General features: G+C 50.1%; 5 protein-coding genes across 5 annotated transcripts; 1 reads left to right on the top strand and 4 right to left on the bottom strand.

Annotated features, from left to right (window-relative positions):
• Positions 1–155: 155 nt before the first annotated feature.
• Positions 156–1455, bottom strand: P153DRAFT_295063 (NAD-dependent epimerase/dehydratase; the record flags this gene model as incomplete). Its single annotated transcript, XM_033664001.1, has 2 exons — positions 156–1305; positions 1355–1455. The coding sequence occupies 2 exons, from the start codon at positions 1453–1455 to the stop codon at positions 156–158; spliced, it is 1251 nt and encodes a 416-aa protein (XP_033522019.1).
• Positions 1456–1865: 410 nt separating this feature from the next.
• Positions 1866–4649, bottom strand: P153DRAFT_377195 (TPR-like protein; the record flags this gene model as incomplete). The annotated part of the gene is made up of 1 exon (XM_033669722.1): positions 1866–4649. One exon carries the CDS (start codon positions 4647–4649, stop codon positions 1866–1868), a length of 2784 nt encoding a protein of 927 aa, XP_033522018.1.
• Positions 4650–4750: 101 nt separating this feature from the next.
• Positions 4751–6014, bottom strand: P153DRAFT_52648 (uncharacterized protein). Its single transcript, XM_033673257.1, has 4 exons — positions 5829–6014; positions 5273–5775; positions 4993–5219; positions 4751–4930 (listed from the first exon to the last, which is right to left on the bottom strand). Exons 1-4 carry the CDS (start codon positions 5897–5899, stop codon positions 4853–4855), a joined length of 879 nt encoding a protein of 292 aa, XP_033522017.1. The 5' UTR covers positions 5900–6014; the 3' UTR covers positions 4751–4852.
• Positions 6015–6464: 450 nt separating this feature from the next.
• P153DRAFT_398225 (uncharacterized protein) lies at positions 6465–9715 on the bottom strand. Its single transcript, XM_033671625.1, has 9 exons — positions 9608–9715; positions 9378–9532; positions 9250–9325; positions 9136–9199; positions 8595–9058; positions 7658–8545; positions 7346–7575; positions 7278–7291; positions 6465–7225 (listed from the first exon to the last, which is right to left on the bottom strand). Exons 2-9 carry the CDS (start codon positions 9432–9434, stop codon positions 6697–6699), a joined length of 2322 nt encoding a protein of 773 aa, XP_033522016.1. The 5' UTR covers positions 9435–9532; positions 9608–9715; the 3' UTR covers positions 6465–6696.
• Positions 9716–10028: 313 nt separating this feature from the next.
• On the top strand, positions 10029–14541 carry P153DRAFT_368211 (multidrug resistance protein-like protein 1). Its single transcript, XM_033668457.1, has 13 exons — positions 10029–10188; positions 10241–10428; positions 10486–10512; positions 10562–10589; positions 10646–11570; positions 11623–11882; positions 11930–12242; positions 12287–12532; positions 12582–12757; positions 12814–13060; positions 13118–13400; positions 13451–13763; positions 13815–14541. Exons 1-13 carry the CDS (start codon positions 10063–10065, stop codon positions 14481–14483), a joined length of 3801 nt encoding a protein of 1266 aa, XP_033522015.1. The 5' UTR covers positions 10029–10062; the 3' UTR covers positions 14484–14541.
• The last annotated feature ends 53 nt before the right edge of the window (positions 14542–14594 follow it).

The raw sequence follows: 14594 nt of genomic DNA, 5'->3' as shown, positions 1-14594 counted from the left end.
CAGATCGGGCGAGTCCGGGGATGGTAGGATCCTACATTGCAAGGGTCTTAGATTGTCATATAGCAACTGCTTGTTTCAGCATGATGAATTTTTTAAGGCAGGTGGTTTCGAGTTCATCTATCTCAACACTTTATCGATTCCCATAACGTTACGCACTACTGCCCCTTGGGACCTGTATACGTACCATCCCACCCTTGCTCATACACCTCGGGTAGTCCTCCCCTCACGTTTCCTTTCTCCCCCTTCCTCAGATCCCTGACGCTCGGCAACACGCCACCGTTCTCATACGCCCTGATCGTCTCCATAAACGCCTTGATCGAATCATCGAACCTTGTCCACCCATACGCCCTCGCCTTGTTGGTGCTGACCATCGTCGGCCACGCCTTGCCCACAGCCCAGTCGAGGAACCACCACGTAGCCCAGTCAAACGCCTCCTTCTTGCCGCCATACTTCTCGGTAAGAGTCTCCCACACAGGGCGCTTGTCGGCCGCCCACCCGGCAAAGCTGAACGAGTTCGACGCCGAGTACGAAGCCTCCTTGACTTCCGAGCCGCTGGCCGAGACCTCCGAGTCGATTTCGACGCCGTAGAGCACGCCGAGGCGGTGCAGTAGTGTCTTCCAGAGGACCACGTCGCCGTTTCCATGGTTGAAAGCCTCGTTCTTGGTGTGCTCTTGCGTCATTGCCCAGACGGTAAGGTCAGCAATGCTGGGTGCATACGACTGGTTCTCGGGACAATTCCAGAAGAACTTGTTGCCGCCAAACTTGGCCTTCTCGCCCGTTTGCTTGCAGGTGATGAGGTAGAGGGCGACTGACAAGGCGATTGACATGCCGCTTTTGCCCGGCGCATACCCGATAATCCCGTCGGGCCGAATGATGGTCCAGCTCCAGCCATTCTGGGCGGCTTGCGTCTGGATGTAGTCCTCCTGCTCGTAGTAGAACTGATGTTCGTCCTGAACGCGGGGTAGGTCTTCCGGGCAGGGGCAGATGGGTGGATTGATTTTGTGGATGCCGTAGTATTTTCCGCCGGTTTGGAGACTCATACGCTGGAGGTTCTTGCCAGCAACTTCGTTAATGGAGTCGACAAAGTTCTTGAACAAGGGAATGTTGGTGTCTTTGAGGTCGGAGAAGTCGTCCTTGTGCACATAACTCGTGAAGTAGGCATGGGTTACGTCTTCACAACCGTGCTCTTTCATGATAGCTTTGATCTTTTCAACGGGGTCGAGGAAGTCGATGGCGACAAACTCGACACGCCAGTCTTGCCAGGAGAAACCCAGAGGGGAGCGGGAAGTAGTTATAATCTTGGAACTGAGTCGTTGTCAGCAGTTGTCAATGATTATTACACGAGAGGACATACAATTCTTCTTTTGGTGTGCGGATGAGATGCTCGATGATGGCATTGCCACTGAGACCGTTGGCACCTGTCACAAGGGCGACTTTACTCTTGAGTTGAACCATGGTGTTATAGTTGTTAAGTGATTGATGCTCTTAATCTTGAAGATGAAGATGAAGAAAGAAGGAAACCGTGAATTTATACCCATCTTTGCAGGGTCGGTGTTCGGATCCATGCAGCGACCGCTATGATAAGCTTTACCTCTTTATTGAAATTTTCACATTGATCAAGTGTTGCGTGTACATGTTTCTGTGGTGATTGAACCTCAATGACGCTGGAGCTCCGTTAGCGGCCGCAGAGCTGCGACAGATCGACGCCAACGCAGGACCGAGATTAAGCCTGAGTGAGCTAGCTCATGCACGCTCATGGATAATAGACCCACAGTGTGACCCTGGATAGTAACCTGTTCTCGGATAATACCCGCAGACTAGTAGACGTCGATTCTCTTTTCTTCTCTTCACGCCCCGACACAATATCACTCTCTGTTCTTCAACTCATCCATCCTCTCCCTCAACTTTTGCCACCCCGGACCATCTTCCCAGTTTTCCTTCCCCTTGCCCATGACACTGCGTATCGCACTACGCGCCTTGAATTTCCAATCTTTTGCGACCAACTCACCGCTTCCTGCCGCCAACCCTTCACTGCGCTCCCTCGGACCTAAAGTCTCATATGCATCCACGAGATCAATCGTCTGATCCACTACAACATCCCACTGCTTCTCTGTCCCGGACTCCCATTTCGGCTGGCTCGTGACAGCGCGCCAGGCTTTCTCATGACATTCTAATGCAGAAGTGGGGCGCTGCGTGTGCATGTACAGAGTTGCCAGTACGCTCCATAATTTTGGGGAAACTGTAATGAGCGGCTTCACGTGTTTCTCGACGAGCTCGTTGACCATGCGTGGCAGACCTGGACGGGAGATATCAACGCCCTCTTCCGCCTGTACGACGTGTTTGACAAGCATGTCTAATACTTCTGCGTCGACGCACTTCTCACCCTCCGTGGAACCACGTAGCTCGCAGATACGGGTCTGCGCCGTTACGACGTCAGCCCATGACGGAGGATAGGTGGATGCAGCGACGGCAAGAACGTTGGTCCAGATGCGGAAGCTATCGTGTTTGATTGTTGCAGCGCGTTTGAATGCCTTGAGAGCATCAGTGCGCGGGTGATTTGTTATTTTCGTTTCGCCGTTCTCGTCATCCTCTGTTCTAGTTTTAGGACGAAGGTGTAGGAGGGAAGCAGCAAGATTTGACCATGCTTCTGCATCGTGATCGTCAAGCTGCACACAGCGTGAGAAGGCCTCGACTGCGTTCTTGAATTGCTGGAGCTCGAGATACGAGCAGCCGAGTGCAAACCAGGCAGGATGGTACAAGCCATTGATTTTCAGTGATAGCGAGTAAGCTTCTGCAGCCTTCTCGTAGTCGCGTTTTGCGATGTAACGTTGGCCGAGTGAGCGCTGAGCACGCGCATATCGCTTGCCAGAGACTTCCCAGGCCGTCTCGTACATCGAGAGATCATTACCAATGTCACCCAAGATGCAATACAGTCGGGGTGCCTCAGCAGGCGCGGGATGTCGAGCTGGACCGTCCCATGTCTCTGCATCGAGATCGGCGGTCTCGTCGTTACCATTGGTGGCGTGGAAGAGTTGTCTTCTGATAAGCCTACGTGCCTTTTCTTCTTTCTCCGTAGCTGCCCAACAAAGTGCTGCTTCAGCCCACATCTCCAGTCGTTCGTAAATCTCCAGCGCAGAACGTAAACCACCGACACTCACCCAGCGTGCAGCCAGTTCGGCCTCCAGTTCCCAGCGCGAGGGCGAACAAAGTGGGAAGACGTAGCGAAGTCGATCGGCTACCGATGCAGATTCTTCATCTTTTGCAAGAGGCAAGAAGGATGTCACTTTCTCATTGGTTTCTGCATCCGTAGTAGCGTCGCCAGATGTCTCCGCAATGACTTGGTCAACAAGCGCTTGAAGTTGGAGAAGACCACGTTCCATAGTTCTCGACTTGTAGCCCTCGATGCGACTCCGCACGAGGAGAGCCTGCGTGTAGATTTGCCAGTTTGAACTACCACCTTCCAACACTCGAGTCGCATACGGGATCGTCTCTTCTCTGGTGATTCCATCAGCCGGGTTTGTATTTTTGATGCTCTCTGCGAGCGAGAGTAGAATCACTGAGTCTAGTGGATTGAGTAATGGCTGATTCGACGGATCCATCTCCGTGAGACTGGCTGGTAGTGTAGACTCGTTCTTGACGTCCATCGATGAATTCTTTTCCGTGAACTGGATTGATTCGTGCAGGGTATCGTCATTTAAATCTAGGTTGGTTGGCTTTGGAGCATCCACAGTCTTCCCAAGTGTTTCTGACCCAGCACTTCGGGCTAGAACAAGCAGTTGACTGTAATCCTTCTCCTGGAATTTCGTCCTCTTGCCCAACAGTCCCGTCAGCGCAAACTCAAACTTGCGCTCCGAAGTTGCCTGATCTAGGTCCGCTTTCGCTTTCTTGTCGAATCCATGATGTGTATGGACAGCCGCTCTTTCCAACAAGAAACTTGTATGCAAATCCTTGACCTCCTCGCTCTTGTCCGAGTTCAAAATTAACGTCTCGACATTCTTCAAGTCGTCATAGATTGCAGTCTGCAAACTTGGCGCAACTTCGCTCAAGAGTCTTTGATGCACAAAATTCACCCTCAATCTCGCCCAAGCCGAAACCTCGATATTCTTCTGAACCGGCGGACAGGTTAGAATCATGTCCGCAAGACACATAAGCTCGATATTCGGGGTCAGCCTATATGCTGCAATTCCGTCCGCGCCCATCGACGCAACCAGATCTGCTCTCGTCTTGTTAAGCAGTGCAACATCTCCAGAGACATCTTTCGGCAGCAACATATCTGCAGATTTGAAAGGTAATGGCGGTCCCGTAACAGTAGACTGTATGAACGCGCACAGCGCTGCAACTGCAACCGCAAGAAAGAGGTGCTGACGATACGCTGCTGTTTCGCGTATTGGTGTATCCGCCTCTTCGCTCCGTTTTGACAAAATCAGCCCCAGTCGGCGGAAAATGTAATCGCTCCAAGTTCCGAAATTCTCTCTCTTCAAATCTTTCGTGACATCGTCATCTTCATATCCAAGTAAGATCTGCACCTCTGGTTGCTGGAAAATGGCTAAGAAGTCGCCGGATTCAAGTGCCTTGAGCACGTCTTCGAGAACGGCAACAAGTTCATCGGGCAGGGAACTGCGAAGGAACCGAATAAGAACGTCTCCCATGTTTGTTTGATGTTTGGTATTTCTTGTTGCGGGGTTGTAGAAAATTGATCGAATGTGGATGAGTAACTTGGTGGAGAAAAATGGCTAGTGTGATGCCTAACCGGATTGGGTTGTGGCAGTATTCTAAGGAATCTTTTCGAAGCTTTCGCGCGCACTTGACATAGCTCACAGACGGTTGCGCAAGATGAAATCCAACGTGCCTTTCAAACGGATAACAACCTTTTGCGAAGAAAACTTTTGTGTAAGACAGGTTGACCAATTAGAGGCATAGCAAACGACTCCTTCACAAGCACAGACACATGAATAAGACCATCAGGTATCAATAAGCTACGAGGACACATACATACTGAGCAGGCATTCCCTTCAAAACATAACGCTCAGTCCGAGTCGCTCGATGACGATGAAGAGCTTTTACCACCCCGGCTGTGGCTCCTGCTCTTATGTTTCTTGTGGCCCCCATGGCTACTTCCCGCATACAGACCACCGAGTCCAGCAGAGGAACCGGCATATGATGATCCCTGGTACGAACCACTGCCGTGCTTCTTGTGCTTCTTCTTCTTGTCCTCTTTCCTAAATCAATCATCAGCATGCAGTCTGTTGTGGAAAAAGGCGAGTGGACTTACTTGTCACCCAACATATTCGCGCCAATAGCGCCAGCGACCAGTCCTCCAATGGTGCCCAGCGCTCCACCACCGAGCTTGCTACCGAGGAAAGCCCCGCCAGCGCCTCCCATGAGCGTGGATCCAAGACCGCGGTCGCCCTCTGCAGCACCGCCCGGTGCGCCCGGTTGGCCATACTGCTGCTGACCGTAGCCCGGCTGCTGGTGCTGATCCCCATATCCGTGCTGTTGTTGCTCGCCATACCCTTGTTGGTGTTGTTGGTGTTGTAGGTGTTGTTGTTGTTGATCGCCGTAGCCGTGCTGTTGTTGACCGCCGTATCCATGCTGCTGTTGATCACCGTACCCATGCTGCTGTTGAGGTGGGTATTGTTGGTGTTGCGCAGGCGGTGGGTAAGGAGAGTGACCGCGGTTCTGGTCGTAGCCCTGGTCGTACTGGCCTTGGGGAGGGGCGCCGTAACCGTGCTGCTGAGGAGCTTGGTAAGGCGAATGCGAGGGAGGATAGGCGCCCTGCGCTTGTCTTAGCTACACTATAGAGAACTATATAGCATGTGTGGACTCACCTGTCCCTGCGCATACGAGTCGTGACCCTGGTTGTACTGGTCGCCTTGCTGTCCATAGGACTGCTGCCCATAAGGCTGCTGTGCGCCGTCGTAGCCTTGGCCGTAGTACCCGTTGTTTGACATGTTGGTTTTCAAGCTTGAAACGTTTCTTCAAGAACAGATAATAGTGGTAGTAGTGGGAGTATAAGGAGAGTTCAGTGTAGGTGGTGAGATTAGGCTGTCAGCGAGGGAGGGGCAGGATGCGCTGCTCTTAAATGAGCCACCCCGCGCCTGAGAGAGTGCCACATGAGCCGCAGCTCGGTCATGCCGACTTCATGGCATTGCTGACATGGGTGCAATCGCGGCTGAGCTGCGAACGCTGGAGGTCAAGCGGGGTCCACCTTTGGCTGAAGGCGTGACGCAGTGTGGCTGGTGAGGCAGTGCCACATCGCTGATTGGCTGGACAAATAGGTACCGAGCCGTTAGTCAAGATACCAGGAACCAAAACGCCGCGAAATTCTGCAACAGCTGGACAACTCTTCAAGCTTACAAATACCACTAATATCTGACTAGCTTGATTTGTTTCTGGCATTTGGTCTTGTAGTCAGTTTGCGGTGTTCTGCTGTGGAGGTAGTAGCTCACTTCCGGGTATCTCGACTATCCGAGAGACTCTTTACCGCCAAATCCTGCCACGTCGCAGGGGAATGGTAAACTGCCGCAAATATGATATGTCTGAGCACACCCAGTAGTTCGGTACTACGTCATGAGGCTGGAGGCTGACGTTGTTCATACCCTACCTTCATCCAATCATCGAATTTGAACAAGACCGATATTTCAGCCATTCTGTGTGAGCCATGTACTGCCTGTCGCAAGTTCAACAAAAGGCCAACTACAACGAGAAATCCAGGTCAGGCATCTGAAAGTCATCCCCAACCTCCATAAGGTTCATCAGGTATCTCGATCCCGAAAACCAATCTTGCACTGAGTTCTGATTCGCACCCAGTGGCCCAAAACCCATACCAGTGAGGTCGTTGCCCAGATCCTGGTTCTGATCCTGCGACTCCATGTTTGTCGCAAAGCCCGCCATGGGCCATGCTGAATTAGGTACTAGGCCCAAGGCGCTGAGATACGGATCAAACTGTGTCATCGCACTGAGATCAAGCTGCGTTCCATCCGAGGTTGTGTAAAAGTTTGCGTGATCGGTTTCGGGAACTGATTGTGATCGAGTTAAGCCATCTTGCAACTTTGCCTGAACATACAGTTTGGCAACCTGTAGGAAGAGATGGCACATCTTGTAGAGCTTGTCTGCGCCTTCGGAGATTGTGCGACACGACTCGAGGCTGGCCACGAAGGCGGATAGGGAGGGGAGATCACTAGAATCAGTGTTTTGGATTGCGTTGCAGAAGAGGACGATGAAACTAGTAAAGGTGTATCAGTAATGGGGCTCGTAGGGCATGAGGATTAGCGTACGGAGTAAAAGGAGCCTGAACTTAGATTAGTTTCTAGAACATGTTTCATACGCTGCTCTATCCACGTACCTGTAAAATGGACCAGTGGACATAGCCCGACCAAAGTTCCTCACTTCCTTGAACATTGAATTGGGAATTACACCTCATATGCGATACAAGCGCTGATCGAGAAGACGCAAGGCTCTGCTGGTGGAATGTGACATTATCCGAGCTGACAGCTCGCTGAATGAGTGCGCATACACTGTAGTAAACAACAGCATCCGAGTAGAACAACACGTCCACGATACGCCCAAGTGAAGCTACATCTGATCTCAGTACCATGCACAAATGCGTTGGATTAGATGGAGAGATCGATGACATGAAACATGTAGTTTTACTTACCATGTGCACGCTCATCACATTGTGAAGATGCGCCGGAGGATTGCTGAACCATTCGTTTGCTTTTGGAAGGTATTTCAGTGTCATTTGGCGCGCTCGTTCCTGTCTTCGGTTGCGGTGGAGATTTGTATGTGCTGCTATCCGTGATGGGTGTCTCCCCTCGCTCAAACCAAGCTTGGCCTAGAGCGTGAAGAAGTTCAGCCGCTGTCTGAGCACGATCTTCACTTGATCTACCAAACGCGGCAGGACTAAACAGTTTCTCGTAAGCCTGTCCTTGTACTCTAGCAACCTTCACCCAATATGTCAGCATGCCGTCACCTCCAGCGGCCTCATGTGGCTTCCCAGTCGGTACAATGAATGGTAGAGATATATCCCAGTCCTGGATGACACTCGCGCGGCCCAGGCGCAACGATAATGTCTTGTCAAACATGTAGATCATCCAGAATACATGCATCTTGGGATTTCGCTCTTCTTCACTTTCGTCTTTCATGGTTTGATAACGATGGTATCCCAGACTTTGACACAATCCAGCTGCCGAACTAATCATGATCCAGCAGAGTGACGGCTTGCACATCTCGACTGCATTCGCAGCACCAAGCAGCAGTGCCATAATATTTTCATAACTGGCGGGCACGAAAACGTCTAGCTGGCTCATTGCCACCTCCATATGCGTCTTGCACAGTGCGCTGTATTTGCGGAAAACCTGTACGTCCATTCCGGGTAGCGGGAGAGTTGCGTATTCAACAAACATGTGATACAATATGCTATAAGCAAAGATGCGACGGGGTGCAGCACAAGTCCCGGGGTTTTGGTACGTGTCCTCAAAAATCTCCGTCAAGTTTCGCATTTGGAGAAATGGAAAGATGACAGTAAAAGCCATGGTCGGAAATACTAATGAAGTTAGTTTGGCAACAACCAAACGAAGGAAAATATGTGTTACCCGAAGCCTTTTCCAAAACCATGATGACCACCCCCCATGGAGGTCGTTCCAAGTCCACAGGGTTGATATTAGCCAATGAGCGATTGAGCAGAGGCTGATTTCTGGATGTTGTAGGTGCAGTCATTTGGCCTTGACGAGTAACTAATTCTCCAAGGGCATTTAGAGCACTTTGTACCTCTGCGTTCTGACCAATTGACGGCGTACTACCAATGGCTTGTGCCAGAAGCTCTCGAGCGTAGCCTGACTGGCTATTGATGGCTGTTTCGCCTTCAAACGGTGCAGGTGTGTTCGGTTCGACAACTGCTGCCGGACTCCGCGCTGTTCCATATCTCGTGGACCGTGACTGACTGCTGTGCTCCGTAGAGTCCCTTCGGACGTCGAGATTGCCAAGTTTCAGTGCAAGGCTTTCGAGCAGATCCTCAATGCCTGTCAGACGATCCTCGATGCGGTCGATCTTTTTCTCACTAAATGCAATCAGTATCTCGAACCTGGCAGGCAAGACGGATACTGCACGTTCGCGTCGATGATGATATGCACTCACTATTCCTCAGAGACATGAATCCTCTGCTTCTGTACTTTCTGGGCGGGTGCAGTTGTTGTACAGCCTTCACGAGTTAGTTGCATATCCGGACATATTGTGTCTAAGCCAGCTTACTCAAGTTGCTTGCTTTGCAATTCGAGCAAGGCAAAGCTCTATCGCATCGAATCTTCCTAGTTCTGCAAGAGTCACACTGAGGATTGTTAATGGCTGAACCAATCATAACAGGATACAACTTCTCGTACCGCTCGCTTCGAGGCGGACCCATCGAGCATTGTATCCATGTCATCTCCGTGATCCATGCTGAAAAGCGTCCGGAGATTGCTTGTGGCTGCACCACGGAACGCGAGGAAGGCGAGATGGAAGCTTAGAGCTTCGGAGTTCTCGGACTCCGGATTGCCTATCTACGATTAGTGACTTTTGAGCCTTTACCAAAACACGTCAGTCACATCTAGTTATGATTGCGCGAGCCTACCGATGAGAGATGAATTCCAGACAATGTAAGCGTCATCTCATGACAAAACTTTTGTGAATGTTGCATCCTCGGCGCAAGGATCCGCCGGAGGTGAGATCAACATCACAAGATGACTGCAACAGCAGTCAACAATGGAGAAAAACAGGACGCCTACTGGGAGTTCACTGGGGTTAAAGAGGCTATTTCCAGATAAATCCGTTCAACATCGCAAGTCCAGAGCCAATCCGCTAGATTGGTAAGAAGACGCGAGAAACGCCAAGACATTCCGCCCCTGTTCCGCTCAAATCTCAAGTCGTGACGACATAGTGGTCCTCAAGGTTCACACGTCCTTTTCGTGGCCCGAAACTGTTTCGGAATGCGCGGACCCCGTGGATTATAATGAGCTTATCTTGAGCAAAGAATTTCTATTGAGTCGTCCTGATGCAACTTGCTACAACATCCGTACTTTGTCAACCATGACGCCAGAGAAAGAACTATCACCTACGAGGCTGAAAGATGTGGACAGAGGACTCAGTCCGAGTATATCAAAAGGTTGTGATACACAATCCGGCGAAACCAAAGGGGACACGAATGGGTACCTTGTACGTGAATGCTGGAGACGACAACACTAGGCTTTATCTAATGGGTTGAAAGCGAGTCTTTATATATGCTGATCGCAAAAGTTGGGTGCTGAATGGTGTCGCATTTGTTGCCGCTATAGCGGCTGACGCACTACTTCCTCTCATGGACCTTATCTTCGGAAAATTCGTTTCCACTTTCACTGGCTTCGCGACGGGCACTACCACGGCTGCACAATACCGGTCTGAGATCAATAAATACACGTGTGTTTTTCCCGAAACATTGCGTCCCTGAGCATACGACTGACCAAGCGCCCGTAGCTTGTACTTTGTCTATTTGTTCATAGCGTAAGTATTTTCCCCACTATGAGATTCGAAAGCTGACTGACTGCTGTAGCAAGTTTGGTTTTGTCTACATACATTCGGTAACTATCACTACTCTTGCGGAGGACTTACTTCCCAGAATGCTAATGTAGATTAGGTTCTTATCTCCATTTCAGCAATCCGGACTACCAAGGCTCTCCGAATTGATTTCATCAAGAGCGTTCTACGGCAAAATATAGCTTATTTTGATTCAGACGCAGTCGCTTCTGTCACAACCCAGGCTACTACCAACGGTAACAACGTTAATAACGGCATCTCGGAGAAGCTTACTTTGACCATTCAAGGTGTCTCGACCTTTGTCACTGCATTCGTGGTCGCGTTTGCTGTGCAATGGAAACTCACTCTGATAACGATCAGCATTGTTCCGACTATCCTCGTAGTCACCGGTGTCTGTGTGACCCTTGACATGAAAGTCGAATCACAAGTACTCACAATTCAATCGAAGGCTGGTCTCCTTGCCGAGGAAGTTTTCTCAACCATACGTACAGTGCATGCCTTCTGGCTGAACCCCTTACTTTCCCGTAAACACGACAAGCTTCTCGGCGATTCGATGGCCGTGGGTATGAAAAAAAGTCCTATCTATGCAGTTTTGTTCTCGGTCGAGTTCTTCTGTGTCTACTCGGGCTATGGGCTTGCATTCTGGCAAGGTATTCGAATGTATGCTAGGGGAGAAATTCAACAGAGCGGTGATGTTTTTACCGTTATCCTAGCGGTCATCGTTGCCGCAACTGCAATGACTTCTATCGCACCGCAGATCATCGCATTGACGAAGGCCTCGTCGTCAGCCAAAGAGTTGTTCAAGACAATTGATCGCCAGTCCGAAATTGATCCGTTTAGTGACGAGGGAAAGGTGCCGACCACATGCCATGGGAACATCGAGATTGAAGATGTCACTTTTGCCTATCCCGCTAGGCCTGATATTGCCGTTTTGAAGGGGTTGACTCTATCAGCTCCTGCCAACAAGACCACAGCTTTGGTTGGGGCGAGTGGTTCTGGGAAATCTACCATCATTGGCTTGCTAGGTTTGTAACTAAGTTCTGACGAAACGATGTACATTTGACTGACCTTGTGCAGAACGCTGGTACGATCAGCCTAGTGGAGCCATTTATCTTGACGGAACCAACATACACGAGTTGAATATCACTTGGCTCAGGACGAACATTCGGCTAGTGCAGCAAGAGCCGGTCTTGTTTTCTGGCACCGTTTATGAAAATGTTGCGTTTGGCCTTTTCGGAACCGACAAGGCGAAACTTTCAGAACAGGAACAACGTGTTCTCGTGAAGAAGGCATGCAGAGATGCGTACGCTGAGGAATTCATTGAACAACTGCCAAAGGTACAGACTTTGAGTATTACCAAAAGATCGAGTTCTCACTATGTTAGGGCTACGACACTCCACTGGGTGAACGGGCGATGAATTTGTCCGGAGGACAAAAACAGAGACCGGCCATCGCGCGAAGTATTGTGTCAGAACCGACGGTCTTGCTTCTTGACGAGGCAACAAGCGCCTTAGATCCCAAAGCCGAGAAGATTGTGCAGCAGGCCCTTGACCGCGTCTCAAAGGATCGTACCACACTCGTCATCGCACACAAACTGTCAACGATTCGAAATGCAGATAATATTGCCGTGATAGCGGACGGAGTCGTAGTTGAACAAGGAACGCATGATGAACTGATTGGATGCGACAGTGCCTACGGTGAGTGATCATGGCCAACGAAGACCTCTGCTGATTGGTTCTAGCCCGTCTCGTAAGGGCCCAGGATCTTGGTCAAACTGGAAGCAAAGACGATGTGGTAGACAAAGAAGATACCGATAGATTATCTCTTGTCCGCACGCAAACACAAGCGTCCGCTCGCGGAAGCCCTCAGAAGTCAGCAAGAGAAAGCGTTAATTACAATCTGATAAAATGCATCTACATCGTTTTGATGGAGCAAGGCAATCTATGGAGATGGTTTCTCCTGTTGCTGGTAGCCACACTTGCAGGAGGTAAGTCAGCACTCTTGTTACGTTTGAACAAATTGCCTAACATCTACAGGTGCAACGTTTCCGGCTCAGGCTATTCTCTTCGCTCGAATTGTAGAAGCGTTCACGCTCCCTCCTGATCAAGGTGTGGATCAGGGCGATTTTTATTCTCTAATGTTTTTTATCGTCGCCATCGGGAATCTGATAGTCTATGCGGTCGTTGGATGGGCTAGTAACATCGTGGCGCAGGTATGCAGCGATAGCTTGACCTTTCTCCTGACTCCATCGTGCTAACTTGGTGATAGAATGTCTCGAGAAAGTACCGTAAGGAAATCTTTGAACTTATACTTAAGCAAGATATGACCTTCTTTGACGACGAAGCCAATGCGAGCGGAGCACTAGCATCCAATCTTTCCAGCTACCCCGCAAATTTGTTGGAGCTCCTAGGCTTCAATATCATGCTCATCTTCATCAACGTTTTCAACATATTGTCGAGCTCTATCTTGGCGATCGTAGTCGGCTGGAAGCTCGGCTTGGTAGTAGTATTCGGAGGTTCGTGCTCCTCAACATCTGTCGTTGACTTTATTGGCTAACTATCTCTACCATCAGCCCTGCCAGCAATCGTGTTCGCGGGCTACCTTCGGATTCGCTTGGAGTTCAAGCTCGCGGAAGACACAGGCAAACGTTTCGCAAGCAGCACTGCACTTGCGTCCGAAGCGGTATCGGCGATCAGAACTGTTTCTAGTCTTGCTCTTGAAAGATACATCCTCGATAGGTATCGTAACCGTCTCCAAGGCGTTGCACAAAGCTCGATCAAAGCCTTGGTCTGGACTATGTTCTGGTATTCGCTCTCGCAATCAATTTCTTTCCTTGCGATGGCCCTGGGTTTCTGGTACGCTGTTGTTCCCTGCCTGACTTTTAATACATACTGACAACACACAGGTATGGTGGTCGACTGATCAGCTATGGAGAGTATACTACAACGCAATTCTTCACCGTGTTTATCGGGGTCATATTCTCTGGAGAGGCAGCAGCTCAATTCTTTTCGTATACAACCAGTATGACCAAATCGGCTACCGCTGCAAATTACATCTTCGGGCTACGCAGACTCAAAGCCGCTGTCCAAGAGGACCCTTCAAAGCCTCCTGACAACGATGATCACAACGATGAACCAGCACATATCGAGGTACAAGATGTTGCGTTCGCGTATGAATCCAGACCACATGCAAGAGTCTTGGAAGGCATCAATGTAGACGTAGGTACATCCGCTCTCGAGGACCTGCATTCCTGATTGACGATCGTTTAGGTCCGCCCTGGGCAATTCATAGCCTTTGTAGGCGCCAGCGGCTGCGGAAAGTCAACCATGATTTCGCTCCTTGAACGATTCTACGATCCCGTATCTGGACGTATAGCCTGCGATGGCTACGACGTGAAGGATCTCTGTCCTCGGAAATACCGTAGAGGGGTCTCGCTCGTTCAGCAAGAGCCTGTCCTATATCAAGGCTCGATCCGTGACAACATCGCCATGGGTGTCGAGCACGATGTGACAGATGCTCAAATCCAGGTTGCGGCTAGAAACTCGAATATTCATGACTTTTTAGCTTCGCTCCCGGAAGGATTTTCAACGATGTGCGGCAGTCGAGGTACGCAATTGTCTGGCGGCCAACGCCAACGTATCGCCATCGCTCGGGCACTCATACGTGAGCCTCGATTGCTTCTTCTCGACGAAGCTTCATCCGCACTTGATACGGAGTCTGAAAGAGTGGTACAGGCAGCACTCGAAGTTGCGAAGAGTGGGCGCACAACTATTGCAGTTGCTCACCGACTAAGTACGATCAAGGAAGCAGACATGATCATTGTGTTTGCCAAAGGACGAATAGCCGAACGAGGAACACACAAAGACCTTCTTGCGAAAAGGGGTGTTTACTATGAAATGTGCTTGGGACAGAGTCTGGATCGAAGTATACCAGCCTAAGCACGAGCGAGTTCTTCCAGCCATGGGCATGTACTATCACTGTTTTTATGTAATACCAAAAAGAATATCTTTCCTTTGGAGATGACTCTTATACTGTAGAAGCTGTTGCAC

The sequence above is a fragment of the Dothidotthia symphoricarpi genome (assembly GCF_010015815.1).
Source record: "Dothidotthia symphoricarpi CBS 119687 unplaced genomic scaffold P153scaffold_14, whole genome shotgun sequence".
NCBI lineage: Eukaryota > Fungi > Ascomycota > Dothideomycetes > Pleosporales > Dothidotthiaceae > Dothidotthia > Dothidotthia symphoricarpi.
This window is presented reverse-complemented; position numbering and strand designations above follow the sequence as displayed.

What these genes read in the sequence shown, in the direction of transcription:
- P153DRAFT_52648 (XM_033673257.1), bottom strand. Translation starts at nt 5,899, where the DNA reads ATGGGCAGCAGTCCTATGGACAGCAAGGCGACCAGTACAACCAGGGTC. An exon ending in ACTCGTATGCGCAGGGACAG is followed by an intron (nt 5,776 to 5,828) that starts GTGAGTCCACAC and finishes AGACAAGCGCAG; the next exon opens with GGCGCCTATCCTCCCTCGCA. An exon ending in AGGGAATGCCTGCTCAGTAT is followed by an intron (nt 4,931 to 4,992) that starts GTATGTGTCCTC and finishes GTGCTTGTGAAG; the next exon opens with GAGTCGTTTGCTATGCCTCT.
- P153DRAFT_398225 (XM_033671625.1), bottom strand. Translation starts at nt 9,434, where the DNA reads ATGGATCACGGAGATGACATGGATACAATGCTCGATGGGTCCGCCTCG. An exon ending in TTGCAAAGCAAGCAACTTGA is followed by an intron (nt 9,200 to 9,249) that starts GTAAGCTGGCTT and finishes TAACTCGTGAAG; the next exon opens with GCTGTACAACAACTGCACCC. An exon ending in GGTTTTGGAAAAGGCTTCGG is followed by an intron (nt 8,546 to 8,594) that starts GTAACACATATT and finishes TAACTTCATTAG; the next exon opens with TATTTCCGACCATGGCTTTT.
- P153DRAFT_368211 (XM_033668457.1), top strand. Translation starts at nt 10,063, where the DNA reads ATGACGCCAGAGAAAGAACTATCACCTACGAGGCTGAAAGATGTGGAC. An exon ending in GGGACACGAATGGGTACCTT is followed by an intron (nt 10,189 to 10,240) that starts GTACGTGAATGC and finishes ATGGGTTGAAAG; the next exon opens with CGAGTCTTTATATATGCTGA. An exon ending in CTTGGTAGTAGTATTCGGAG is followed by an intron (nt 13,061 to 13,117) that starts GTTCGTGCTCCT and finishes CTCTACCATCAG; the next exon opens with CCCTGCCAGCAATCGTGTTC.